At 37.5% G+C, this 27,262-nt stretch overlaps 1 protein-coding gene across 1 annotated transcript in view; it reads left to right on the top strand.

Moving 5' to 3' along the window:
* Positions 1 to 1,825: 1,825 nt before the first annotated feature.
* Vta1 (vesicle trafficking 1) overlaps positions 1,826 to 27,262 on the top strand; it is a 56,084-nt gene continuing 30,647 nt past the window's right edge. The window contains exons 1-4 of the mRNA XM_028779218.1: positions 1,826 to 1,959; positions 21,441 to 21,535; positions 24,388 to 24,515; positions 25,281 to 25,356. Coding sequence (XP_028635051.1) covers positions 1,848 to 1,959; positions 21,441 to 21,535; positions 24,388 to 24,515; positions 25,281 to 25,356 — 411 coding nt within the window. The 5' untranslated portion in view covers positions 1,826 to 1,847. The remainder of the gene's footprint in view (positions 1,960 to 21,440; positions 21,536 to 24,387; positions 24,516 to 25,280; positions 25,357 to 27,262) is intronic.

The raw sequence follows: 27,262 nt of genomic DNA, 5'->3' as shown, positions 1-27,262 counted from the left end.
AAAGTTTGTTCACAAAGCAAAATGAATAAATGAATAGATAAATAACAAGATTAGTAACATTTACTACTGGATGCCTTCCTACTCCCGCAGACAGGTTTCTCTTTGTAGCCTTGGCTGTCCTGGAATTCCCTTTGTGGACCATATTTTCCCAATTCTCAGAGATCCACCTACCTCTGCCTCTAGAATGCTAGGATTAAAAGTGTGTGCCACCATTCCTGACACTATTGAATGCTAATGAATCTTTATGGAAGAGCCTATAGCAATACTTCTCAATATATTCCATGTATTAAAAGGGAAGCAACACTACCAATCACATTTTGTGAACAGTACTACTCTGGTGGTAAACCACGTAAGGCAAAAGAACACTATATACCAATATTGGCAATGAACATAGATATAAAATGACTCAGAAAAATACTTTTAAAAAGAACCTATTAGGAAAATTATAAACTATAGCCAAGATTTCATCCCAAGTATGCAAGATTGGTTCAACATATGCAAATCAATAAAAGTAATTTACCACATAAATATACTTAAGAACAGAAATCGCAAGATAATCTCAGTAGATGCAGAAAAGGCCTTTGACAAAGTTCAACATTACTTTATTAATTACATAATATACAGTATTATGTCACTTACATATAATTCATATATATGTAAATACTATAAGAAACACCGTAAGAACCATTGCTTTGTACATTAACTTTAATTAAATTATAGAAAAATAAATAAAAGGACAAAGTTATAGAAAACACCCATAGACAAAGTATATAGAGGGGCCGAATACAAGGACATTGTGGGCAAGTGATTATAAAATTTTAGGTATAGAAAATTTCATCACTTCAGATTTTACTTCTCTGAAGTACTAGGATTTCAGTGACAAAAACATAGTTTTAAAATAAAGACTCAAAATTGAGTACTGGAGCAAAAAAAAAAGAAAGAGGAAGAGAAAGAGAGAGAGAAAGAGAGAGAGAGAGAGAGAGAGAGAGAGAGAGAGAGAGAGAGGAAAAGAAAGAAGAAAGAAAGGAAAGAAGAAAGAAAAAAGGAAAGTCCAAATGTCCAAATGAAATGTAAGTCCTTAAGGATGAAACCATGGAATAGAGAGGAGGCAATCAATCAATCAATAAACAAATAAATAAATGGGAAATCTCTGCTGTAAAGAAAAGGTAGGGTATGCTGTAAAATGCCATGAGTCAGAATTGCTGACTCTCTCGGACTCTATCTTGTCAAGTATTAAGATAGACTAATGCTTTCCTAATGTTCATCATCTTCCTCCATTGACCAACTTTTTTTTTATTAGTGCGCATGTGTTTAGCTTTCAAACTTGAAAAGGGCTGGCTATTTAGTCCAATATGTGAACATGTAAGTTTTAATTTAGTATTTAAACATAGTATTTCTCATATAAGAATTTAAAACTTCTAAATTAAAAGCAGTAGTTGCTTGCAGTTCCAACCTTCTTTACATATGTGTTTCCAATATCTTGCTACAGTTTCTAGAAAGGCTACATCGTGTACTTTTTGTGTGTGAATGTATAAAATTTTATTTTGTGATATTTGCTCTATTAAAATTAATGACACCTCCATGCAAATGAACGAAAACAAAAGTTAAATTTTAAAAAAAGCACTATCCTCCTCTTACCAGCAGAGGGCGCTGGAGCCGTGTGCAACATAGGAGCCTCTCATTCTCTAAGCATGCCTTGAGCGAGGTAGCAAAGTTTGTCTCCTTCGGGCATCCGTCAAAGACAAGCGTCTCAGAAACGGAAATGTGGGTGGGATTTGCCCCACTAGGAGGCGGAAGCGGAAGTGTTTGTGACCGGCTAGTAGGAAGTGGTGTTTCCGGGAGTGGAGATGGCTGCGCTGGCCCCGCTGCCGCCGCTGCCCGCGCAGTTTAAGAGCATACAGCACCATTTGAGAACGGCGCAGGAGCATGACAAACGGGACCCCGTGGTGGCCTACTACTGTGAGTCCTTCCGAGTCCGCGCCTCCCTCGGTTCTTGAGGCCCGCCCCGCCCCCTGGCTTTGGACCTGAGCCCTGACCTCTGGCCAGCCCAAGGAAGCCCCACGCACCAGAGTGTCCCCCTTTTCCCCACCCTCACCCCCTCCTCTCCTGCTAAGTGCCTCGGAACTGACTGCACCCACTCCGGGGTACTCTGCACATGCCTCCCGGCTTTTCTGTGTATACACCAAAGCTACCTCTTTTCTGGGAATGATAACCTCGATAGTCGAGCCTTTGAGATGGGGTGAAACGCTCGTCGGTTTCCGAGAGATGGGTAGGAAGGGAGACTAATAGAAAACATAACAAAAACTGTACATTAATTACACGAGAGCTTTCAGGTCAGTTCCAAAACTCATAAACGGTTCAGTGTCTACTACTGAAAAATTTGAATTTGACTGTTCTTGACTTGTTTTCCCATACTCTTCATTACCACCAATAAGAATTTTTAGTCATCCTTTAGCTTTCCTGAAAGTTAAGAAGTTTAACAATATTCCTAGTTTGAGATGTACATGCTACTGTGCCGCTGAAGGGGAAACAGGTTGAACCTCGTTCAGACTTTTAGAGTTGGTAAAGTGGGTAGAACTAATAGTTTTATGTAAACCATATTTTGAATATTATATCTTTGTTGCAAGAAGTGGCTGTGCTACTCTGAGCTTCTGAAGAACTTTCAAAATAGAGAAATGATGTGTCCTCCGTTGTGGACATTGTTAAGGATGTTGTTAGCAAAAATCTGGACCACCTCATTTCTGAAATGTGCATGCATGTCCCACCACCACCAGTAATTGCCATACTTCATTTGATTTAAGATCTGAATTCTCACTTCTTCTGCAAACCACAAGGTGACTATACTCCACTTTTATAAAATTCGTAAGAGTATTGTTTCCACCATGCTTGTTCTTTTGAAAATCATCAGACATATCCTAATAACCGTTCATGCAGCAGGTAATTATTGACCCTTTTTACCTATTCTCAAGCATTCCTGAGTTTAAAAAAAAAATAATGTTCATAGTACTACTGAGAAGAGGGTTTGGACAGTATTTGTGCACTATACAAAGTAAGCCAGGAAGGGGAATAGAAGTACCACAGTAGTGTAGAGGGGACCTCATTTTCCTGTGTTCAGAGACACATTGCTCAGGTGACAATTGAAGCCAGATCTTTGTGCATAATTGTCCAGAATATACTTTTAGAAGGAATAAAAATCTGAAGGTCCAGAGGCAAAATTAACAGAGGAGGAACTAGGATCCTGAGTGTAGAGCCAGAGAGAAATTGGTACAGAACAAAGAAGCTGACTCTCACTGTGGACCGGGGCCCTTTGTTTCCCTCTAAGCTAATTCTTATTCATGCACCTGTTACTGTGCACCTTTGTGACTACCCAGGAACTTTTCCTTCCTGTGTCATTATGTTCATTCCTGCCCTTTGTTCTAAGCTTGTTCCCCTGTTTTCTTTGTTAAGAAAAAAAAAAAAAACGAAAACACAACAACAACAAAAAAAAAACCAACAAGAGAAGTGCTTCTCATGGCACTCCCCTAAAATTGAGCCTTACAGCTCCCTGTCAAAGGTAAACTTGAAATGGGAATCCACTCTTGTCCTAACCCTTTCTGGTGAGGACCTTTTAGCCTGCTGTCATCTGTTTTTTATGGGTGCTTTATTTCAGTGGAATCCCTTCTCCTTAGAGTCATGAGTGAGCGTTTTTATGACAAAGTCGATTGGGCTGTCATGCAGCTTCTGATATGAGACCTGCATAATATCTATACAGAGTTTAAGGAATGATAGGAAGGTATGAATGTACTCAAATTTGATGTTACTGAAGTTTTTAATTTTTGCTGATGTGGTGGCTGTGAATGCAGTCTCTTTGAAGTGGTATTTGCAATTCTAAGCCTTAATGAGGTTCAGCTGTATTCATATGTTAATTAAGCATGTGCTTTTCTTTTGAACTGCCTTTTTGTTGCTTTTGCCATGCTTCTATTGAAATGTCATTTCCTAATAATATAGACTAATCCTCGGTTGCAGGTATTGCAGCGATTTTCTCCCAGTTCACAATCTGGTTTTCCTTCAAGAAGTTCTTTTTCCAAAATACTTGATATAAATTGTCAGTTTCTAGGATACATTCTAGTTTGTTAGGCCTTGATTTCTTTTGTGTCCTTACTTGGGATTTTGTTTCTTAAGACTGTAAATGGATCTCTTATCAGTTATAGAAATTTAATGTTGTTGATGCTATTTTATTATCGCTATTGTGAAGTTTCTATTACATGTGTGTTATCCTTTGCCACTTAACTGTCTTGTCTTAATTCTCTCATCTATTTCATTTGTGGTATGTTGTGTAAATCCTTAAAGCCTTTTCTTAACTTCCGCAGATCTGTTGCTTAATATAGCTATTGAGTTGATATCAACTTTTATTTTTTATTTCTGACTATTGTTTGTTTTCAAATCTGTCTAGCCAATTATGGTAGTTTCTTAGTACTGAGTTCATCTTTAAACCTTTTAATTACATTCCTCCACATGCACCTGTATGCTCTAAAATCCTAAAGGCTATTAATGTCAACATGATGGCACAAGTAAAAAAATATTCTCACTGAGAAACATTGTCTCATGCTTCAGACTGCTGAAATATATAAATTTTCTGCCCATGCTAGAGAGATGGGTGCTGAGAGATTGCTCAGTAGGTGAAGTGCTTACTATGCAAACATGAGAACTGAGTTCAGACCTCCAGCACCTGCGTAAAAGATAGCATGACGTAGCATAAAAGACTCATGGTAGGGTGAGTCTGGGAAGCTGGACAGAAGCTTTCTACCATATGACCCAGCCAATGGGCATAAACTCCAGGTTCAATGAGAGACCTTGTCTCAGAACATGAAATGGAAAGCAACAGCAGAAAACTCCTATCTTTGATCCCTGCCTCCATTCATCCCTGCAGAAGGATGCAGACATATGCACAAAAAGTTATCTGCAGTCTCTGTGTATAAAATACGTTTATGAAATGAAACTATGTATTGACTTGGATCCCTAGTACAGATACCACTATAATTAAAAATTTCCAAGAGTATGAAATTCAAAACATGTTTTGTTTGTTATATTTATTCCTGAGTAATTATGTGATTTTAAAAAAGTGACTCCTGGACTTAATAGGATTCTCCTATTTTGTTTTGTTGTTGTTGTTACCTTAGTAGTCTTACATTTCTAGGTTGCTTGCTCTTTTGTTCTTCTTTAAAATCAGAAGATAATGCCAAAATAATGTGTTAGATTATGTTTGTCCCTCTTTAGCAGTACTAAGGTATTTGTTGTTTACTTGCTTGGACTATTTAACATAGTCAAAGAAAAGTAGTGAATTCACCATAATTGAAAAATCTGGGGGCTGGTGAGATGGCTCAGCGGTTAAGAGCACTGACTGCTCTTCTAGAGGTCATGAGTTCAAATCCCAGCAACCACATGGTGGCTCACAACCATCTACAATGAGATCTGGTGCCCTCATATGGGTGTCTAAAGACAGCTACAGTGTACTTACATATAATAAATAAATAAATTTAAAAAAAAAAAAAAAGAAAAGAAAAATCTGTCCATTCCAAGAATGAATCACATAAATTTGTCTTGTGTTGTTTGTTTTTCAAACATAATCTTCGTAGCTCTGGTTTCTCTCCAGTTCAACAAGACCCACTCCTGACTGCTGAAATTACAGGTGTGAGGCACCGCGGCCAGCAAGTTTGTTTTTAATTAGGCGTTTTTCTTTTGAGGTCACATTTGATACATGTGCAGGTGTAAGAAACAATACAGAGAAAGCCTGTTGTTCCCAAAACTGCCATTATGACGACTTAGCCAGAAAATTGAAATTGGTGCAGTCCACTAATGTTCTTCTCAGATTTCAAGTCTTACACATATTTATTTATGTGTATACACACTTAATTCTAAGCAGTTCCATCTGTATAGGTTCCTATACACAGTCAAGACACAACAGCCTAAGAATTCATTATGGAAAGCATGGCCTATCGGCAATAGGATGCCCAAACAGGATTTGTCCATGGAATACACTTGGTTTATTCATACAAAGATTCCTTATAAAAATCATGATAGTATCAAAGTTAAATAGGCATCTTCCCAAGTGGTGAACAGTTGTTTGGGCAGAAATGCTGCTGCAGAGTTCCAGTGGTGATTCTTCTCCTGCAAGGACTCCCAGAAGCTTACAGCCTCCACCTTCAGTTGTGGCAGGCAGTGAGAATGGCACTTGGTGGAAGTCCTGGAGGTCAAGTGGGCCCAGTGACAATACTGGAAAGTTCAGTGGTCACCAAGGTCAAGGCCATCTCTGCACAGTCTCAGGTCCTCCTGCCAGTGAGTATCAGCACAGAAGCTAGAGAAGCCATGTTTTAGGAGCAGTGTGACCCTAGAGACTATTTGGTAGCTTTGTGTCCTCAGAGCTCAGAGCTTGGGACTGGTTCACTAGCACATCAACACTACTTTAGAGTCAGGTCATTAAAATATCAAGGCCTGTCCTGGGCTAGGCTCCTGTCTGAGGTATCTGAGCTGCCAGGTAGCTACCCTGCCTAGAGCTGGCTTTTGAGGAATAGCTCTTATTAGAGATGGCTGATTGCAATCTCAGTCATTGTATTATTCAAATGGTTTATATGTTCCTTACATCCATCATGGTGCCCTTTACCATATCTACCTCACTCTCCATGCATGTATGTATAGACATTCAATCTTTTATGTGTTTACTACAGCTTAGCAATTTAACTGATGAAGGACATTCAGGTCATTTCCTGTTTACATTATGAATAAGCTAACATGGTCACCAAGGATTTCTCGGAGATAAAAAGACTGAAACTAATTCTTTTATCATCTTAGTTCCCGATTACAAGCAGTCTGAATGACAGCTGGTGCTGGGAATCTGAACTTGCTTGCACAAACTTCCTGTGCTTGCAAATGAACCTTACCATTGAGCTATCTCCCTAGCCCAGTGTTTACAGATGTAAATCCCTGTGAATAAGTAAACAAAATGCAAACTAATGAAAGATGAAGTGCTAATTATTAACACTCTGCTTAATCAGTGGCCCACTTGGTTTTTATATCAACTTGACAGAGCTAGAGTCATCTAAGAGGAGGGAACTTCAATCAGAAGATGCCTACATAAGATTCAGCTGTAGGACATTCTCTTGATTGTGATTGATGAGGGAAGGCTCAGCCAATTGTGGGTGCTACCATCCCTGGGAGGTAGTCTTGAGCTCTTTAAGAAAGCAGGGTAAGCAAACCATGAGATGCAAGCCATTAAGCAGCACTCCTCTGTGACCTCTGCATCAATGACTGCTGCCAGGTTCCTGTCCTGTTTGAGTCCTATTCTGATGCTTTTGGTGATGAACTATGAAGGAAATAGATCTTTTCCTTCCCAAGTTGCTTTTGGTCATGGTGTTTCATCACAGCAGTAGTAACACTAACTAAGATAATCAGTAATAAGTATAAGTTAAAATGAGTACCATTTTTTAATATAAAAACTGAACTTGGTGCAGCTAAATGTACTAAAGTCTTCATTGATGTAGCTGAGTGAGTTTTTGTGGATAACACTAAATGCAGGAAGATCTTAACATTCTCAACTTTCTGAGCATCATAACATACACCTGTAATCCTGACAGTCAAGTGATAGTTAAGAGGATCAAGAGTTCACAGCCAGCCTGGGCTGCTCAGAAAGGAAATAGTGCTAGAGAAATGCCTCCCTGTTTGAGCATTTGCCTAGCACGTGCGGGGCCCAGTACTGCACAAGCTTTGCTATAAATAAAGGTATAAAATTTCAAAGCACAAATTATGTGTGTGTGTGTATGTGTTAAATATATCACAAATGTATAAATAAGTACTATGAAAATAGTAAGTGGCTTTGCTGGTAGAAATTATTGTTAAAAATGGCAAAGTGCATTTTATAGGAGGACAAGTTCTATGAAAATGTAGGACAAAGAATCTCATATATATTCATAAGCAATAGCATGTTTGTATATGTATGGAATTGTCGCTTTTGATTGCATTTTCTCCTTTCTCTAAGTTGACATATTTCATGTTGTAAAAGTAAATAAAGCCATTAAAACCTAAAATCAAAACTATTAAAAGGCATAGGTAGTGAGGAGCTTCAAATGTTAATCAAAAAGTAGCAGGGTCTTTTATCTCTGTGCTCCCCCCGCCCTTTCTTTAATAAAACCAGAAAATATTTGAGTCCTCACTAACAAAATTGTGTTATAACAATTTTGACACCACCACATTTGATGCTATAGGCCAAATCCAGAAAGATCTCTCAGTAAGTTCACTGTCACTAAAAATAAGAACTTTCCAGTGTGGCTTTTTAAGGATTCCTCTAGAGGGTGGCATTGTAAAACCATAAACCTTCAATGACCTTTTGAACAGTTTCTTGAGAGTCCATTTGTTTTTGTGATCACAGAAAAATTAAGTAGTTCCTAAGGAAGTTGTGGATACTTGCAACTGTTTTAGTTGGATATGATATAACATATAAAGGCAGAAAAGTTTAACTTAAATACCAATAATGTTGGGTTTTTTTGCTAATGATGGTAAAGAATTTGGAAATTAACATTAAAGATTGATTAACTATTATTAATTTGTTCTTAATCACACAGGGAAAAAAATGGATTTTTGAGTTAGATAAGGGAAGAATCTTGTTATCTTTGTGGTTTCTGAACTTAAATGATAAATTGGCACCATAGTCTTTTTTGAAAATTTTTATTATTATAGGCCAACTCTATGTGACAGTGAAAGGTAAACAGTTAATACACTGAATGACCAATCCTTGCTCCATGCATTATAATTGCATTACTTTTATTTGTGCAAGTGTAAGGGCACCTGTATTTTGCTCTATACTGGAGTCATTTTAGTCATTCAAATACTCTCTTTGTTTAAATAAAGCTCTACAGAAGAAAAGCTGGGATTGCAGGAATGGAGCCAGTGCAGCTCCTCAACTTTCATTTCCTTCTTTGCCATCCCAGAGAATTCAAGCCAGTTGGTACTGCCTACTTTTCATAATGGTTACATTTGACTGCTCAGAGGTAAAAACCTGCATCCCTTTTGAACAGCAGCGGACTGTCTATAGTAGGCTTCAGTGGACATGCTTGTTAGTCTGCTTCATTTAGCTGTTATGATTACTTTTGTTTTTCTGTCCTGGGGCTTATTAAGGTTGGGGGGTGCTTTTGTTTATTGAGACTCAATTTATTATGGTTTGCTTTTGGAAAGAGGGCTGGACATCATGGAAGAGCAATTCTCTGTTGACAGGACTGCCCAGCACATTTTAGAAAGTCATTGTAGGGGCTGGAGAGATGGCTCAGTCGTTAAGAGAACTGACTGCTCTTCCAGAGGTCCTGAGTTCAATTCCCACCAACTACATGGTGGCTCACAACCATCTGCAATGCAATCTGATGCCCTCTTTTGGTGTGTCTGAAGAGACTAACAGTGTACTCACATACATTAAATAAATAAATAAATAAATAAATAAATAAATCTTTAAAAAGAAAAGAAATTCATTGTAAGTGGCGACAATTCTCCCACACTGATTTCACTGGGAAAGTGGCTCAGTTGTAAAGTGCGTACCATGGACGCATGACCACTCAGCTTTGATTGCTAGCACCCACATATAAGCCAAACAAGACAGTGTTCGTTCCTCTGTAATCCCAGCACTCGAAATGCAGGGACTGGTGGATCTCAGGAACTGATTAGGCAGCCAGTCTATCTGGTCAGCAAGCTCTAGGTTCAGTTAAGAGACCTTAGCTCAAAACAAAACAGAAGAGCAAACAAAACTGTGGCAGACACTGAAGGTAAACACCCAACACTGCCTTTTGGTATTCATGTGCCCATAACTCACAGTGCACCCCCACGTTTTTCCTATTCCCTCTAGAAGCAATAGACAGTACTGTTTTGCCACCTTTGAGAAACATTGGTCAAATAATGCTTGGGGTTTTTTGTTGTTTTTGTTTGTTTGTTTGTTTGTTTGTTTTTAGAATCTTTCTAATACTTAAAAAACTAATCTTACAACTTTCTACTTATAATCATTACACATAGTATTTGTTCGAAGTGATTAAAACATAAAATCGTGTGCAAATTCACACCTGCTATCTTCTGTAACTTCATGTGCCAACTGACGACATCCTTAGACTTCAGTTCTTTTGAGCGAAAAATGCTTAATTATGTCTAAAGGAAAGATTATCCTGTGACGAGATAACCCAGAAACCACACAGCTCTGAAATGGGACAGTGTCCCAATAGAAGGGAATCCTGAGATATAAGAGCCCAGGAGCCCAGGAGCCTCGAAGTTCTGAAAGGAAGCCTCCTCAGGAAGCAGAGATGTTGCATCCTGATCTTTATGATGGTTGAACTTTTTTATATTCCCATTCACAATGCATGAATGTGACTCCCACAATTACCAGCATTTGTTGTCGTCTTAGCCATTCTGATTGGGATAAGGTGAAGAAACTTCAATGTAATTTTGACTTACACTTCCACAATGACTGACAATGAGAAAGTTTTTTTACTTGTGGATTGACTCTTGAGTTGTTTTGAACAACACACATTTGTTGTCTTATTTCTTAGATTTTTTTTTAAAGTTCTATATATCCTGAATGTCCCAGATATATAGATAGCAAAGATTTTCTTTGTTCTCTTTGATAATTTCTTGTCTCCTCTTTGATGATTGCTTTGCCGTGAAGTCTTAATGTAATTAACATTGATCAATTCTTGATATTATTCCCTAAGCTGTTTGAATCCTGTTCTTAAAAGTCTTTGCCTATGCCTCTAATGTGAAGGGTTTCCACTATGATTTCAAGGCCTTGATTAGGGAGTTGGATCCATTTTCAGTTGAGTTTCAGAGCCATAAAAATAGAGATTGACACTTTTACATCTGACTATCCAGTTTCCCAGCACTATTTGTTTAAGAGTCCCTCTTGTCTCTGACATATGGTTTTAGGACCTTTGAGAATCAGATGGCAGGAGGTGTGTACTTTATTATCTTGGGCCAAAAGTAACATCAGGTTCACAATATTTTTGTGATTAATTACATTGATGTTACCACTTTTAAATGATTATATAAGTACATGATTTTATTTATTTATTTATTTATTTATTTATTTATTTATGTATTTGAACTCCAGACTTTATTCCCCTCCCAGTCCACCCTCCAACTGTTCCACATCTCATACTTCCTCCCTGCCCCCATGTCTCCACAAGGATGTCCCCACCCCTCACTCCCCACCCCACCTGCCCTTTAAACTCTCTGGGGCCTCCAGTCTCTTGAGAGTTAGGTGCATCTTCTCTGACTGAACCCAGACCTGGCAATCCACTGCTGTGTATGTGTTGGGGGCCTCATATCAGCTGGTGTATGCTGCCTTGTTGGTGGTCCAGTGTCTGAGAGATCTTGGGAATCCAGGTTAATTGAGACTGCTGGTCCTCCTACAGGGTCACCCTCCTCCTCAGCTTCTTCCAGCTTTCCCCTAATTCAACCACAGGGGTCAGCAGCTTCTGTCCATTGGTTGGGTGCAAATATCTGTATCTGACTCAGCTGCTTGTTGGGTCTTTTGGAGAGCAGTCATGATAGGTCCCTTTTCGTGAGCATTCCATAGCCTCTGTAATAGTGTCAGTTTTGGGGCCTCCCCTTGAGCTGGATCCCACTTTGGGCCTGTAGCTGGACCTTCCTTTCCTCAGTCTCCTCTCCATTTACATCTCTGCAGTTCTTTCCAACAGGAAGAGTTATGAGTCAGAGCTTTGACTGTGGGATGGCAACCCCATCCCTCACTTGATGCCCTGTCTTTCTGCTGGAGGTGGGCTCTACAAGTTCCCTCTCCCCAATATAGGGCATTACATCTAAGGTTCCTCTCTTTGAGTCCTGAGAATCTCTCATGGGTCTCTGGTACATTCTGGTGGGTCCCCACCTCCCAACCTCCTGCCTCCTGAGGTTGCATGTTTCCATTCTTTCTGCTGGCCCTCAAGGATTTCAGTCCTTTCCCCCACCCAATACCAGATCATGTTCTCGTACCCTTTCCTTCCCAGATCCCTCCCTTCCCCCTTGTGGTTGCTTTCTTCTCCCTCCCAAGTGGGACTGAGGCAATCTTCACATGGGCCCTTCAGCTTGTGACTTTTTTGAGTTCAGTGCGCTCTATCTTGGATATTTGGCACTTTTTTGTTTTGACTAATATCCACTGCAAAACTCAGGATGTCCTTGTTCATAATAGCTGAGTCGTATTCCATTGTGTAAATGAACCACATTTTCTATATCCATTTTTCTGTTGTGGGACATCTGGGTTGTTTCTTGCTTCTGGATATCATAAACAAGGCCACTATGAGTTGGAACAGGTGCCCCTGTGGCATGGTGAGGCATCTTTTGAGTATATTCCCAAAAGTGCTATTGCTGGGTCTTTAGGTAGATCTATTTCCAATTTTCTGAGGAACCTCCGGATTGACTTCCAGAGTGATTGTACCAGTTTGCAGTCCCACCATCAATGGCAGAGTGTTCCTCTTTCTCCACATCCTCACCAATATGTGCTGTCCCCTGAGGTTTTGATCTTATCCATTCTAATTGGTGTAAGGTAGAATCTCAGGGTCGAAAGCTTTACTACAGAGCAATAGTGATAACAACTGCATGATATTGGTACAGAGACAGACACGTTGATCAGTGGAGTAGAATTGAAGACCCAGAAATAAAACCACACACTTATGACCACTTGATCTCTGACAAAGAAACCAAACATATACAATGGAATAAAGAAAGCATCTTCAACAAATGGTGCTGGCCTAACTGGCTGTTGATATGTAGAAAAATGAAAATAGACCCATATTTGTCACCTTGCACAAAGCTCAGGTCTAAGTGGATCAAGAACTGATCCACTGAATCTAATAGAAGAGAAAGTGGGAAAGAGCCTTGAACTCATTGGCACAGGAGGAAATTTCCTAAACAGAACTCCAGTGGCTCATGCTCTAAGATCAAGAATTGATACATAGGACCTCATGAAGCTGGAAAGCTTCTCTAAGGCAAAAGACATAGCCAATAAGACTATCAGCAACCTATAAATTGGGGAAAAAAATTTTCATTAACCCCACATATGATAGAGAGCTAATATCCAAAATATAGAAAGAACTCAAGAAGCTAACCATCAAAAAACCAAACAACCCAATCAAAAAATGGGGTATAGAATTAAGTATATAATTCTTAAATACTCACTTAATGTTAGTTATCTTTAAGTTACTATTACTCCAGGTCACTGGAGTCTTGAAGAACATATATTCTTGAGTCTTATATTTTTACTTAGTTATGATATCCTTTGCCATTTTAATTGGGGTAGATCATTTGTTTTACTAATTACTAGTATTCTTGAATTCAAATACTCTTGCAAAAACTAGAAAACACAAATACAACATTGATAGCAAGAGTGTTGTATTTGCGTCTTCTGGTTTTTGTTTTTGTTTTTTTTCTGCCTCTTTGACAGATAATTGGAGTGCTCTTTGGTGTGGTTGGAGGCAAGGGTGTGTGTGTATAAATGAGTGGTTTTCCTGCCTGCTTGTGTCATATGTGCATGCAGTGCCTGCAAAGGCCAGAAGAAGGCGTCAAATCACTTAGAACTGATATTACAGTGTGTGATCCTCCATGTAGGTGCTGAAAATAGAACCCAGGTCCTCTACAAGAACAACTAGAGTGCTCTTAACCAGTAAGCTAGCTCTTCAGTCCTCTCAAGTATTTGTTTTGTTTAAGAATTCTGTCATTCTTCAAATAATACATATAATTAATAAGTATTTCTTATTTATTAATAACCATTGTAAAATTTGTATTAAGGCATTACAGTCTACCATCATACACTATATAACTTTATACATAAAGTATTTATTGATTTTTCCAACCTTTTGCCTATAATTGGTATTGTGTTCATACGTATGTTATACACCCTGTATTTTATATTACTTTCTATTTTGTATTTTTTACATTTTTACTTTTTAACCATTCTGTTTTACAAAGTGAGAAGCTATATTTTCCTGTGTTTGACCACATAAGTACCATTTTTACCAGTTCCCTTCCTTTTTGAATGATGACATTCCTTTTCTCTCCCAGAACTCTGTCATTTCCTACTCCATTCTGCTGAGATTATTTCAGCCTCTATTGCAGGAAGTAAGCTTTCACCTCAGCCTTTCTTTTTGACAGATGCACTTGCAGTGTACTGAACTTGACAGTTTGTTTTTTCCTTCACCTCCTTTTGGACACCTTTCTGGCTGGATCCCTTCATTTGGAATCTAGTCACATGTAAGCTAGACACTTGACACTTCCCTGGACCAACAGAGGCTGGATTTTAGGTTGTCTTTATTCTTTTCTTAAGATTGATTTCTCCCAGTTTTATTTTGGGTGGTTTCTGATGCTATTTCTAAGGCTTACTAACAAACATACACACATACACACACACACACACACACACACACACACTCTGTCTCTCTGTCTCTCTCTCCCTCTCTCCCTCTCTCCCTCTTCCCTCCCACCCCTCTCTCTCCATCTCTCTCTCTATCTTTCCCTCTCTTTTGCTATTGTGTTTATACTGTACTGCTAATCCTATCAAGAAAATTTTCACTTTGGACAATTTTTTTCTAGGTGTTATATTTGAGTCCCTTTATGTGTATTTCTGTTTCTTCTCTTTATTAGCTTTCCTTTAAATGCTTTAATATTAGTTTCCTAGTATTTGATTGTCATCTGATATTTCCTTCATTTATGTTGGCTTATTGCTTTATTTGTCATATTCTCACACCTGTATGATTAGTAATTCTTGCTTTGACATACAACAACACTTTGAAGAGATTTGATCTGGCCAATATTCAAGGTATTTGTGGTTCCTTGGCCTTTTGTGCTTTGTTCTGTTGTTTGTCACCCAGTGTTGTCACCATTGTTGCTTCTAGCTCTGTAGGGAGCATGGGTACAGTAGCCTTTGGAGAGGATGAATAAAAGACAGGTTTAGGACAGGTTTGCCCCACTACTAAAGTATGGTTTCAGAGTCTCCTGAATATCCTGGGTAAATATCCAGGACTCTCTATGGTCTAGTTGGAACATAAATATATTCTAGCACTGTGTGTATGCTTAGGAAGAGGTAGACACATAGCCTTTGTGAGTTCTTTGGCCCTGTGGAGTTTTCCCCTGCACAGACCTGTAGTAGTGTTTGGCCAATTTCAATTGTGTTTAGCTGTGCAGATCAATGGACTTCTTTTTGTATAGGTTCCTCCAGGTCATTACTCTGGCCTTCAACTTACAAATGCCTCTTTCTCCTTGAACTCTTTCTTTATTGTTGTCCTTCTTGTTTTTAATTTAATTAATTATTCATTTTACTTATTCACTTTATATAGTGCTTGTTGCCCCCCCCTCCTGGTCACTCCCTCCCACAGTCCTCCCCCCACCCCACTCCTTTCTCGAGACAGATAGAGGGAGGGAATTGAGAGGAAATTGATGGTGAGGGGAATGGGGGGAAATGGGGGTTCAGGATCAGGTGTGGGGAGGGACAGGAGGGATGGCCAGATGGCCATGAGAATAAATGGAGATCTGCAACTGACAGGGGTGGTGAGGTGGAGGGCATCTCCAGGAAGAGACAGAGTCCTGGGATAAGGGAGGCTCCTAAGAGTGAACTCTTTATTTTCTCAGTTCAACCAGAAGACATACTGTCCTTGCTTGGAACTGTTGTCCTTTCTCTGAGTTTAGAATGTGCCTCATGCACAGTGCTGGGCTGATTTTAGGTGTTCCATGCTTGTGTCTTTTCTCTAGATACCATGGATTGTTGTTTCTGCTGTTAGGAAATGATTTTAGGTATTTTGTTCGTATATCTTTCTAAGGCCTGGGTTAGCCTTGAAATCACTCAGTTTTACAGGCCAACCTTGAACCTGGCAGTTCTCTTGCCTCAGCCGTAAAAGTATCTTAAGAGTACAGATCTGCTCCACCCAGTGTGGCAGATGATGTCATTTGGGTAATCAGTTGCCATGTGCTGCCTGTTGTGCATCAGCACAATGCTACTATCTGTAATCAGAGGTGTGAGTATGCTTTTGTACGTATTTAAAACCTAGATATGTTAATTGATACATCGAAAGTAGTTGTGTCATGACAGGAGCTGCAAAATCCTTGTTTGATGAGGGGTGAATGTATACTCTATAGTAGATATTCATTGTTTTTTGCCTTCCTTGTTCACTTCCTTGTTCCTTCACTGTTTTGATTTCATTTGTGGTCAAACTGTGTATATTGGCAGGGGAAGAGACTGTTACTGCAGTTTTACTTTGGGAAGTAGTAAAATTATACCTGCTATAAAAATGGTGCATATAGTTCAGTGTTTGACTCAGTAGTTGCTGCACAAATGATAATTCTGAGCATACAGCAGGTACACACATAAAATAGTATAGTATTTTTAATTCTATTTTTTAATAAATAAAAAAATAAATTTTGTTTTTTAATAGCAATATATATCCTAGTATTTCAAAGCCATATTCTTTTAATATAATAAAACCTTATTCTCCACTGTTGTGTATATGGGTGTATACATACATACGTACATATTAAAATTTTATACTTACATTATGTTAGGCATTTTTACATTTCTCTTGGATAAGCAAGATCTGTTAGAATCTTTCTGCTCAGCATCTGTGGAACCTTGAATAATGCACACTTTCATGAGTCACGGATGTTTGTCTCCTGAATGCCTCACATTAAATTAAAGTTGGAATGGAAAGTACTTAATCCTTTTGCAAACATACCTCATTACTCATCATCCAATAATATTTATTTATAAAAACAAACAAAAAGAGACCATGAATTTGGAAAAGAGTGGGGGTGATGGTGTATGTGGAAGTAGGGGAAACGTGTCATTATATTGTATACTCAGGAAACAATTAAATTATCCAGCTTTCCTAAAAGAAATTCCAATATGAAATATTCTTGTAGGTGACTTTAGCTACACACACATTTGTTCTACCTTTATAGGTGTTTTCAAGGTTGCACATTGATTTTTATTATAACTCTGTTTCTACAGTGAATTGCTTGTCTTAGACATCTGTTTGAAAGTGATCCTTTTTTCCATCCATATGGCAAAAGATACTTTCTAATTTTCTTTCATACAGAGACTTAAGGTCTTTGTTTTGTTTTGTTTTTAAATCAGTATTGGAGAATGTATCTTTTATTGCTTATTTCAAACTTCAAATTATAAGACAATTAATTAACTAATACAAAAATGTCGAATTAGGGTCTGAGAGGATCTAATTTTACGTTAAGGATGCTATTAGTCCCACCACATTAAGGATGCTACGTACTGAGGGAGTCCCAGGCCAGCCTGACATACATAGCAAGACTCTTATCTAAAAAAACTAAAAGAAAAATGCAATCTAATATTAAATATGGTTACAGAGATACCTGAAAGAAGACAGAATATAATTTAAAAGTGGAAAGATGCTCAAGAACTGGAAGCCTGGAGTGGTGCAAATAGTTAAATGTTAGAGGAACAGAGTATTGCATTCATAGAGCTGTGCTTGACAGACTTCCTTCCCCTGTGTATAGCAGCAGGAGATGGTAATTGAGTTGTGGGATGACAGTGTGTGGGCAGAGGTCAGTAAGCATGCCACTTTACATTTAAATTAGATCGCCTTGCTTATTACAGAAAATTCAAACTAGTAATCCAATTAAATAAGGATTTACTCCCCGTTTAAAAGAAAGACTTGTTAGCAGTACACATGGTCAGTGAATCTCTAGGAAGTTACTAGGCCTCAAGCTAGTGTAGTTTCAGAGCGAGCACTAGCACATTGCAAAGCTTGCATATAGTCCGATGTGAACACTAGAGTTGAGTTACAAAGTGGTAGTGCTCTAGATGGCAAGGAAGAAGTGAGAAAGTGAGGTCTTGCCCTGCCATTTATGGCTGGAAGGAGACTTTATGAAAGTCTTCCCCCAGCAGTTTCTAGTTGTGCAAAGTTAGATTTGGCTCTTATATAATGCCATACTTTTGTTTTGAGCATTGCAAAATTTAATGCTCATTTCAAAGTGCATACATGTCTGCATAGCAAAAAGCTGGGAAGCAGGCATTGGAGAAGGCACCCAGCAGTCTCTGCTACAGTAGACTCCATGTAACCAGGAAAGTTTCAGGAGTATGCTGGATGGACAAAGAAAGACCCTGAGATCCACAGATCATTGCAGACATGATAATATTGGGTGACAGAGGACAATAGCAGCCTGAAAGAGTTGGGAAGACACTGGCGAGAGATTAAAATTAGATAACAGCAGAATTTGTAAATCCCAGATAGGCAATCTGTGGGGGAATTTAAAGAATAATGGTTACCTGAGGACTACAGTCCTGATGCCCTGAAGTGATGGCAGGTTTCAGTTAGAACAAAGCATGGGGACCGAGGAAACACTATGTAGATGCCAAGTCTGAAGCAGTATGTGAGGAGGGGGCTTATAAAATTTTTCATCTACCCCGTAGGACTAAAAATATGTATTGAACACCAGTCTTCATTAATATTGTCTATAATTTATTAACTACATATTGTTGTAGTAACTTTAAATGAATATATAAAAGTAACTATTTTAGAAGACCGAGATTAAAATGTCACTAGATGTCTTTAGATCTTTCCACAGTTCATCCCAGCTGTCTTGCTGACCCAGGCTCATGTGCATACCGAGGCTTCCACTTTAGCTGAGGATGCTGACTGTTGGGGAAAATGTAAGCAGTCTGGCCTGGCCACTGGCATTGAACTGATTCCTTCCTTGTGGAAGCCTTACTCTTAAAAATAAGCGCAAAGATAGTTAATGTCTTTTAAGTAACTTTAAGAATACTGTAAAACATGGATTAAATTTAGGAGACAAAATGGCTAATGTCATTTAAGGACATCATCATATAATATTTACAAAGGCATTCATCCAAGATTTCAACAAACTCAAACAGGTAGAAAGTATACAAAGTAAAATATATTAAAGAATCACAGATCACTAAAAAAGAAAAGGTACTGTATTAAATGATTTTCAACTATGTCTCACTTAAAGGTAGAATATAAGATAGAGTTAAATTTAGAAAATTAAGCAATAAGAAAACCAGTAAAGTCATCTAGCTGAATTGTAAATGTGCAGATAAAAGAAGTTCCCAAACTTTGGTTCGTTTGGAAGAATGTCACAAATATAAGTGATTTTTAAAAGAGTGCCCAAAGTATTGATAGCTAACATATTTCTATCTGAAGAGCTTCTGTAATGGACTCGTAAGAAGAAATCTCACTAAGCCCTGTAAGAGGACATGGGCAGCTCATCAAAAAAGTGGTCAGAATTCAAGTTTAAGAACAAAAGAACTTAAATAAAATAGACCCAAGTTTGGCCAACTAAAAAGAAATAGAAGTGGTTTAACAAGGAGATAGTATTCAACCATACTCTAATAGAGGTCAGAGTCGTTGAAGACTAACAAAGGTAGTCTTCCCAGATAACGCCCTGGACAAGTTACTAAACAATAGGACTAATTTTGGGGTTTGGGAGACAAGAGAGAAGTATAGTCTATTGTGTCTTTGGGTAAGAACATTTCTGTCTATCTAATCTCAAGTAAAGATGATGGTATTATGTTCACCTAACATGATACCCCAATTTTAATCTCTGCCTCTTCCTCCCCATCTCCCAAAGAAAGCCAAAAGCAATAGTTCTTCAGACTAATTTATTACAAAGAAAGCATGTTTGGTAGAGATTTTAATATTGAAAGAAGTCCTGATTCAGAAGTAGAATACCAAGATATCTAGAAGATATGTAATGCCAGTTTAGTCATCAGGAAATGCAACAAGAAACAATCCCTAGATTGACAGGATTTTGTTCAGTATCAGCTTGTGTGAGTTTAAGAAATACAGGTGCTTGCATATATCACAGAAATAACTATATAGTGGTACTTTGTTTTAAAGCACACCTTCAAGTATCTCTCAGTGCAAATGGCACTAGAGAATGCTACCTCTCATTTTTTTTTCTCTAACCCAAGGAACTTGTAAATATGTGCATGGACAGTACTGTAGCACAAAATTAATTATAACAGTCAACTTTTAGAATTGCCCCAGTGTGTATTTGCTAGAAGCCATGTGTGCTGTGAAACAGTAGCCCTTCCATCTTTGGGACATGCTGAGTGTGTAGGAGGAGACACTACAGACTTTATGTGTATGTTGATCCTGTAAAGTCACCATCATAAACATTTCTAGTTCTCCACACTGGAAACTGTTGAAACTGGGATGTTTGTTAGAGAGGGCTTCAGTTTTAGCCTTATCTCAAATGCTTTTATTAGTTTTTAAAGGGGTTTATTTATTTAAAGGGAAAAAGTACATTGAAATGACTGAACTAGCTCTCCCTATAAACTTCAGCTCAAGCCTCTGTTGACACCACCCTAGCCCAAGTTGTCTATCAGCTCCACTAATTTGGCAAGCATTCTTTACATGGGATTATATTTATTTATTTTGTTTTGTCTTGTCATGTCTTGTGTTGTCTTTTAATGTTTTGATTCACCAATTAAATTACATATCCTTTTGACACCATAGGGCCTACTTAGTTTTTTATTTGTTTTTTAACATGATGGAAAAAGAAGGCCTTGCTTGTAAAGATGTCTTAACATGATGCCTGTGTTGCATTTTTAGGTAGGATTTTGTGTTTTTTATAAATAAAATCCTTAAGAAATCTAATCTTTATTTTAAAGTTATACAAATTCTGAATTTCTTACTAGTCAAAAAGTATTTTAAATATTCAGTCACTTAAAAGAAATATTTGAAGTATTGAAGTTCAGCTGCTTCCCATCTCATAAGCTGGTGCTTTAAAAAATCCAGGAAGCTGGACAAAAGGTAAAGCCTGGAGCCAAGAAAGCAGAGTTGTTGGCGTGTTTCAACAGGCAAAACTCGAGACAAGAATACTCAAGATCTGTGTTCCCAGTCTTGCTGTGTGTTCTGGAAAGGGCATGTAGGAGAGGACAAGTGCAGCTGCTAAGTTGTAAAGACGAAGTTCACAAGCCATTTGCTGGGAACAAGAGTGGTGTTCCCTTAGCTTGTATGCTTAACAGAATGCTTAGGTGTTTTTTCTACTCAGGATATGATGCAAAGGCTCTTGAGCCCCAGGGGCAAAGAAAAAAACAAGCCCTGCAGTAAGCACAACTCCTGTGTCCAGTCAGCAGTGCTTACCTCAAGAGCAGCAACTGTCAAAGCCCAGATACAAGGATGGTGAGATAGGGGTAATGGAAAAAGGAAAATACCAAATTATCGAGCAGCTAAAATTGATCAGAAAGCTGTGGACTCGTGATTTAGACATTTTCCCAAAAATCAAAGCTGTTCCCCAGCTCCAGGTCTCTGTGTCATCCGCTTATATCCTAACCAGTGGAAGTTATCCTCACAAATGGGTGTTGTAAAGTTCTTAACCATGGACCTAATTAAATAACTAATGGATGATTTTTTAAAGTATAGAAATTTAAAGCCAACATATTTTTCTTTTCTGTGTAGGTCGTTTATATGCTATGCAAACTGGAATGAAGATCGATAGCAAAACTCCTGAATGTCGTAAATTTTTATCAAAGCTAATGGATCAGTTAGAAGCTGTAAGTTACACACTAATAACTTACTATCTGGATGTCTTACATGGCATTTGATTTTGTATGTTTGTGCATGTATTTTCTGTTATTTCAGTTCTTCCCCTAGAAACACTTAGCAGTGTCACATTATACCTGGAGAAAAATGAGGAATCTTAAAAACCCACACCATATCCAGGAGAGTTTCAGGTACAAAGTAGGCCCAATTATTGTTGCATCCACATTATTATAGAGGGCTTTCTGCTCATCCCTTCCTAAGTAGTAAGGCCTTTCTTGCTTCCCTTAACATAATCATGTGGATTGTTGATAGAAGAATTCTAATAGCTCTTACTGTAATAAAATGGGCTATTTAGTGAGAGGAATCATGAAGAGAGAGGTACCAATTATTCTCTTTCCCTTCCTCTTAATGTCAGGCCACATACTCTCCTATACTTGGTGGATGGTTTTGGTGGCAGCTAACAACGCTGACCCTTCAACAAGGTTTAACTTCACAGGTTACTGTGCAGGTCACTTGAGGGAAAGTGGAGTTGTTCGATTAGATGTTATTGAATAAAGAATGCAATGCCCACCATTAATAGTCTTAGTAATCCTTTGCCCTGCTATTCAGGTTTTATGGTTAGTTTGTATTGACACTTGTTATAACTTAAGTCACTGAAAAGAGGGACATTTAGTTGAATTGCTTTGACCAAAGTTGCCTGTGGGCATCTCTATGAAGAACTGTCATGATTAATAATTGGGGCAGGAGTCTCAGCCCATTGTGGGTGATACCATCCTTAGGCAAATGGATGTGAATGAAAACTTACCTAAGAGAATCAGAGAGCAAGCCAGATAGAAACATTCTTTCACAGTTTCTACTCTAGAATTTTGCCTTCAGTTCCTGCCCTGACTTCCCTTAAACATGGATTGTGACCTGGAAATGCAAGCCAAATAAACCATTCCTTCCTCAAGTTGCTTTTGGTCATTGTTCTTATCACAGCAGCAGAAAAGCCAACTAGACCACCTAGTTTATCTCTTAAGAAAGGCAAAACAGTGAGGGAGTCACGCACACATCTGAGTCCTTTGACAGCTGTGGGCACACTGTCTAGTTAGGAATATGTTAATTGGATCACTTGCATTATTTCGCTTAAGGAAATAACAGTCATACATACTAAAATTAAATAATTGATATTAGTCCAGAATGTGTTAAGGTTTTGGTTGCTTTTCGTTATTATTCCAAAGTTACTCTTCATATGAAAGGGCCAGTCCAAGGTAAAAACTTAGAGCCTCGTGGTAATTGGCAACCATAGCTATAGTGCCCCCTGTACCTAACTGGCTGTCACTGTCTCCTGGTTTCTAGTGTTGCTTCCTTGGTTGTAAGGTGAATTAGAGTGCTACAGCAGAGATGCTGCTGGGGAAGATGGAAAATGACTTTCGAACATAGAAGTGAGTTTGTACAGACATCCATACAGAACATGTCTCTTTCACACTACTAATAACAAGTAAGATAGAAATTCAGGGTGAGCAGAACTCAGGTTTTTTGCAGTTCACATCGTCACATTTATGTAGAGACTCACCAGGAGTTTAAATGACGTCAGGTAAGTTTATCCATATGAATGCTTATGTCTGTGATACATTGTTTGCATTATACTTTAAAGTCATCAAATATGTCGTGGTTTTATCAGAATTTTTTTGCTTGATGAGAGTAAGATGAAGTGGCATATCCTCACTAATTTTTTAGAACTAAATCTCGTTTTCAGCTTGAACATAGTAAATTGTTTTAAATTATGTGCATTTGGTTGTTTTTTTGCTCTTTTCCAGAATCAGATTAGTCAAAATTACCTTAAATTCCAACATTACATACATCACTTCTGATCTTTAAATTATTCTATTTTAATTTTTAGAGTTTTACATTAGCTTGCTTAGTAGCCAATCCTGATATCACATGTGTATGTGTGTGTGCTTGCACACCTGAGTGTGGTTTTATGTATGTATATGTTCCACATGTGTATAGTACCTGCAGAGGCCAGATGAGAGCATCAGGTCCCCTGGAACTTGAGTGACAGATTATTGTAAGCCACCCTGTGGGTGCTGGGAACTGAACCCATGTCCTCTGCAAGAACAACAAATGTTCTTAACCCCTGAGCTCTCTCTCCAGTCAGACTCTAATAGAAGCAGTTGTAATAATATGGTTGCCTGAATCTGATATTCCTGAAAATAATTTATTCTAATATAATGGTCCTAGACAAGAAAAACAGAAGCTCTTGTGATTGTAAATATTTCAGATTGCTGTATATGCAGTGGAGGGATATGCAAACTAAAATTCTGCATAGCTGAAGTTCTGTTGACTTGGACTGTACCTGTTTAAGTGTAAAATAATCTGGTAATGAGTTTGTCACTGTATACTTTTAGTTTGGTGTGAGCTCATGTTTAAACTTGTTCTGAAGGCACTATTTTAGGGCACAGTGATGCTTCTACTCTTTTTATATTTGATACAAACTGAAATGGGTCAAAGTTAAATTTTAAATTATGTGCTTGAGAAGTTTCTAGTTCCATTTTAGGGTAGTTGTTAGCGACTGGGTAATATTTAAGCAGGTTTTCATTATTCACCAGGATACGTGGCAATGTTGTCTTTTATTTTTGGTTATTTTCATCTTTAGACATCAATTGTAACTCTACATTTTCAACTCTGTGAGGGAATCAGGCTTTTGTTTGGATATAGAAGGCTGGTGTAGACCCATTTTTATTTTTATAGATTTGCTGTTATAGCTTTTATTGAAATGAATGTAAAGTAATTTACTTAAAGTATTTATTAGAATTACTTGTGCATAAGTAGACCCTTCTGAGAATTCAAATCATGAGCTATGTGTCTGGTTTTATTTTAGCTTAAGAAACAGTTGGGAGATAATGAAGCTGTTACTCAAGAAATAGTTGGTTGTGCCCATTTGGAAAATTATGCCTTGAAAATGTTCTTGTACGCGGACAATGAAGATCGAGCTGGACGATTTCACAAGTAAGTGAGCACAGGCAAATACAAAGGCTTTTACAAGTTTGTCAGAAAGTTGACTGCTTTCTGACCACCCAAGTAATGGTTTATATATTGTGGAATTGTAAATCCACAATGATTTTTAGGTTACAGATGTAGGCCTTTCTATTTAAAGAAAATAATTTTTGGAACTATGTCAAACTTATTTCTCAGTAAATGTTTTTTTAATTTTAGCTATGTCAAACTTATTTCTCAGTAAATTTATCCCAATTAGCCATTCTTTACATTTAGTAAAAATAGTCAAAATAAATTTTTCCTGATGGCAGTAAAATTTAAAAACATACCAGCCTATCTGGATGTGGTGGCACATAGCTATTTTGAGATAGGAGGATCATCCACCATTCAAGGCCAACAGAGGCTGCATGGCAAGGAACTGCTTCAACAAGTGAACACAAAAACAAGAATGAATACTATACCAGCCAATTTAGCTGACTTATTAGTCATTATTATAGTATTTAAAACCATAGAAGTACATTGTGGTTTGATAGAGATTCAGGCCATGCTTGACATTCCTAAAAAAAAACTTCCACAATAAACCTTGCAGCATTTACTTTGAGTGTGTGAGTGGCTTCTGATAATACTAGCAATGGACTCGCATTTGTGTTCTTGGAACAGATTTTATTTCAAACATTAATTTCAGTGTTTTTAAATGTTATTTTTTTACAAGTACATGACTACATTTCGATGTTTGTTTGTTTGTTAATTTAAATTAGAATACCCTTTCTCTTCCAGAAACATGATCAAGTCCTTCTACACTGCCAGCCTTTTAATAGATGTCATCACAGTGTTTGGTGAACTCACAGATGAAGTGAGTATTAACTGACTACAAATAATGTCACTTGTTATCAGTTTTCTGATTGCATTATTTATTCAGAAAAGCATGTCTGTCAGAACAGTAATAGAAACAAAAAAAGGTAATTATTTTTTTCTAAATACAGTTTGAAAATCAAATGAAACACTTTCCACACAGAATAGCAGTACTTTGACAAATACTTGATTTGTCAATTAAAAAATTGAGAGAGACAGACAAACCAGAAAATAATGTAATTGAATATTGAAGTGCTTAGAGAAAAAGAATGGAGGGAAAAAGCAGAAATGAAAAAATTATTCACCAGAACTCTGTTGATAGCACTTGATATTCACTTGAGAAAAAAGAAGATATGGGCAGGAAAGACAGCTTAGCAATTAGGTGTACTGGTTGCTCTCTCTAAAGTGAAAATATAGAAAAAGACATGTCTGATAAATAATACTAAGTGACCAAAAGCCAAGTAGCATTAATAAACAAAGCTTTAAAGAACAAATTAGTGATGGCAACACAAGACATCTCTTAGTACTCAAGGGTCACTTCATAAAGAAAATGCACAGTTACAAATGTCAGTATACATAATAATAGGATTTTCAAATTACATGGAATCCTTAAAAATGCATCATTTTTGTTGATTTTTAAAACCTCAGTCACTGATTTAAAAAACAAACAGTTTCTTTAACAATCAGTAAAATTACCCAAACAAATAAAAACTAGCCCTGGAATGTTTAGAATGAAAAAAATCCAGACCTTTCAGACTTTGCTTGGTGGAAATATTAGAGTTACAGCTGCTTAGTGGAAAGAATTGGCAGGTTTTATAAAATTAAACATACTCCCACCTTTTTATCCAGCAGTTCCTGTTCTGGTACTTTTCCAAGAGAAATAAAAACATATGTCTAGAAAAAGACCTTACTCATTGGAAACTTATTCATAATAGCCAAAATCTTGACACAACATAGGTATCTACATCTGAATAAATGTTAAACAAAATTGTGATGTTACTCAATATACAACAGAATTGACAACTTACATAGCCTAGAATCTGGATAGATCTTGTAGAAATGCTGGTTGGAAGAAGAATCAAGTGGTATACTGTCCATGGTTGCTTGCACATAAGAGACAAGCTCATTCTAATAAAAAATGAAAAATACTTTCAAGTCATTTTTAGGGAGGCAAGGGAAATGGATCTGGAAAGGGCTATAAAAAGTTTTGCTTAATTGGAAATTATGTATATTGAGAAGCGTATGATTTACACTGACATCTCTTTATCAAGGCTATAATTTATATACTTAACATTTGTAAATCTCAAATTATATATCAATCTCATTGCAAAAATTTCATTATTGAACTATTTCTAAGCTTATTTGTGGTGGTTGTTATAAAGCAGCTTACTCTATGTTTGAGCAAATGGGTAAATACAGAGGGAAGCAGGTTTGTCACTGGGAAAAATTAAGCACAAGAAGAGAGAGGCAGGTGTATTGTGTTGCAAAATTAAAGGACTTGAATTCATGCTTCTGAACACATAAGTTTTTATTATACACATTCATGCATATGTATATGTACTATGATTTATGTAAATAGTTGGCAATTTTTTCTGAATACATATTTACAGTGTGTATGTAATATATGCAAAAACATATACAATTTAGTTCCTGTTTCTCTATTTCAAGTCAGTCTAACAACAATGAAGAACCAGAACACCCTGAGTACCTGATTTAATTTTGAATACTAGTCTTTTCTAACACGAACTAATACAAATGCTCTAATGCAAATGACTATATGATAATTCAGTTCAGGAAAATACTGTATTAGGTTGGACCTTCTTGTACTAACAAATTATTAAGTGTTGCCATAATTGAGAGACCTGGCAGCCTCCTTAAAGGGGCCCCATTGTCTTTATAAAGAACAA

The sequence above is a fragment of the Grammomys surdaster genome, unplaced genomic scaffold, assembly GCF_004785775.1.
Source record: "Grammomys surdaster isolate TR1022 unplaced genomic scaffold, NIH_TR_1.0 348, whole genome shotgun sequence".
NCBI lineage: Eukaryota > Metazoa > Chordata > Mammalia > Rodentia > Muridae > Grammomys > Grammomys surdaster.
The sequence above is the reverse complement of the archived record's forward strand: the minus strand, read 5'-3'. Positions and strand labels throughout refer to the sequence as shown.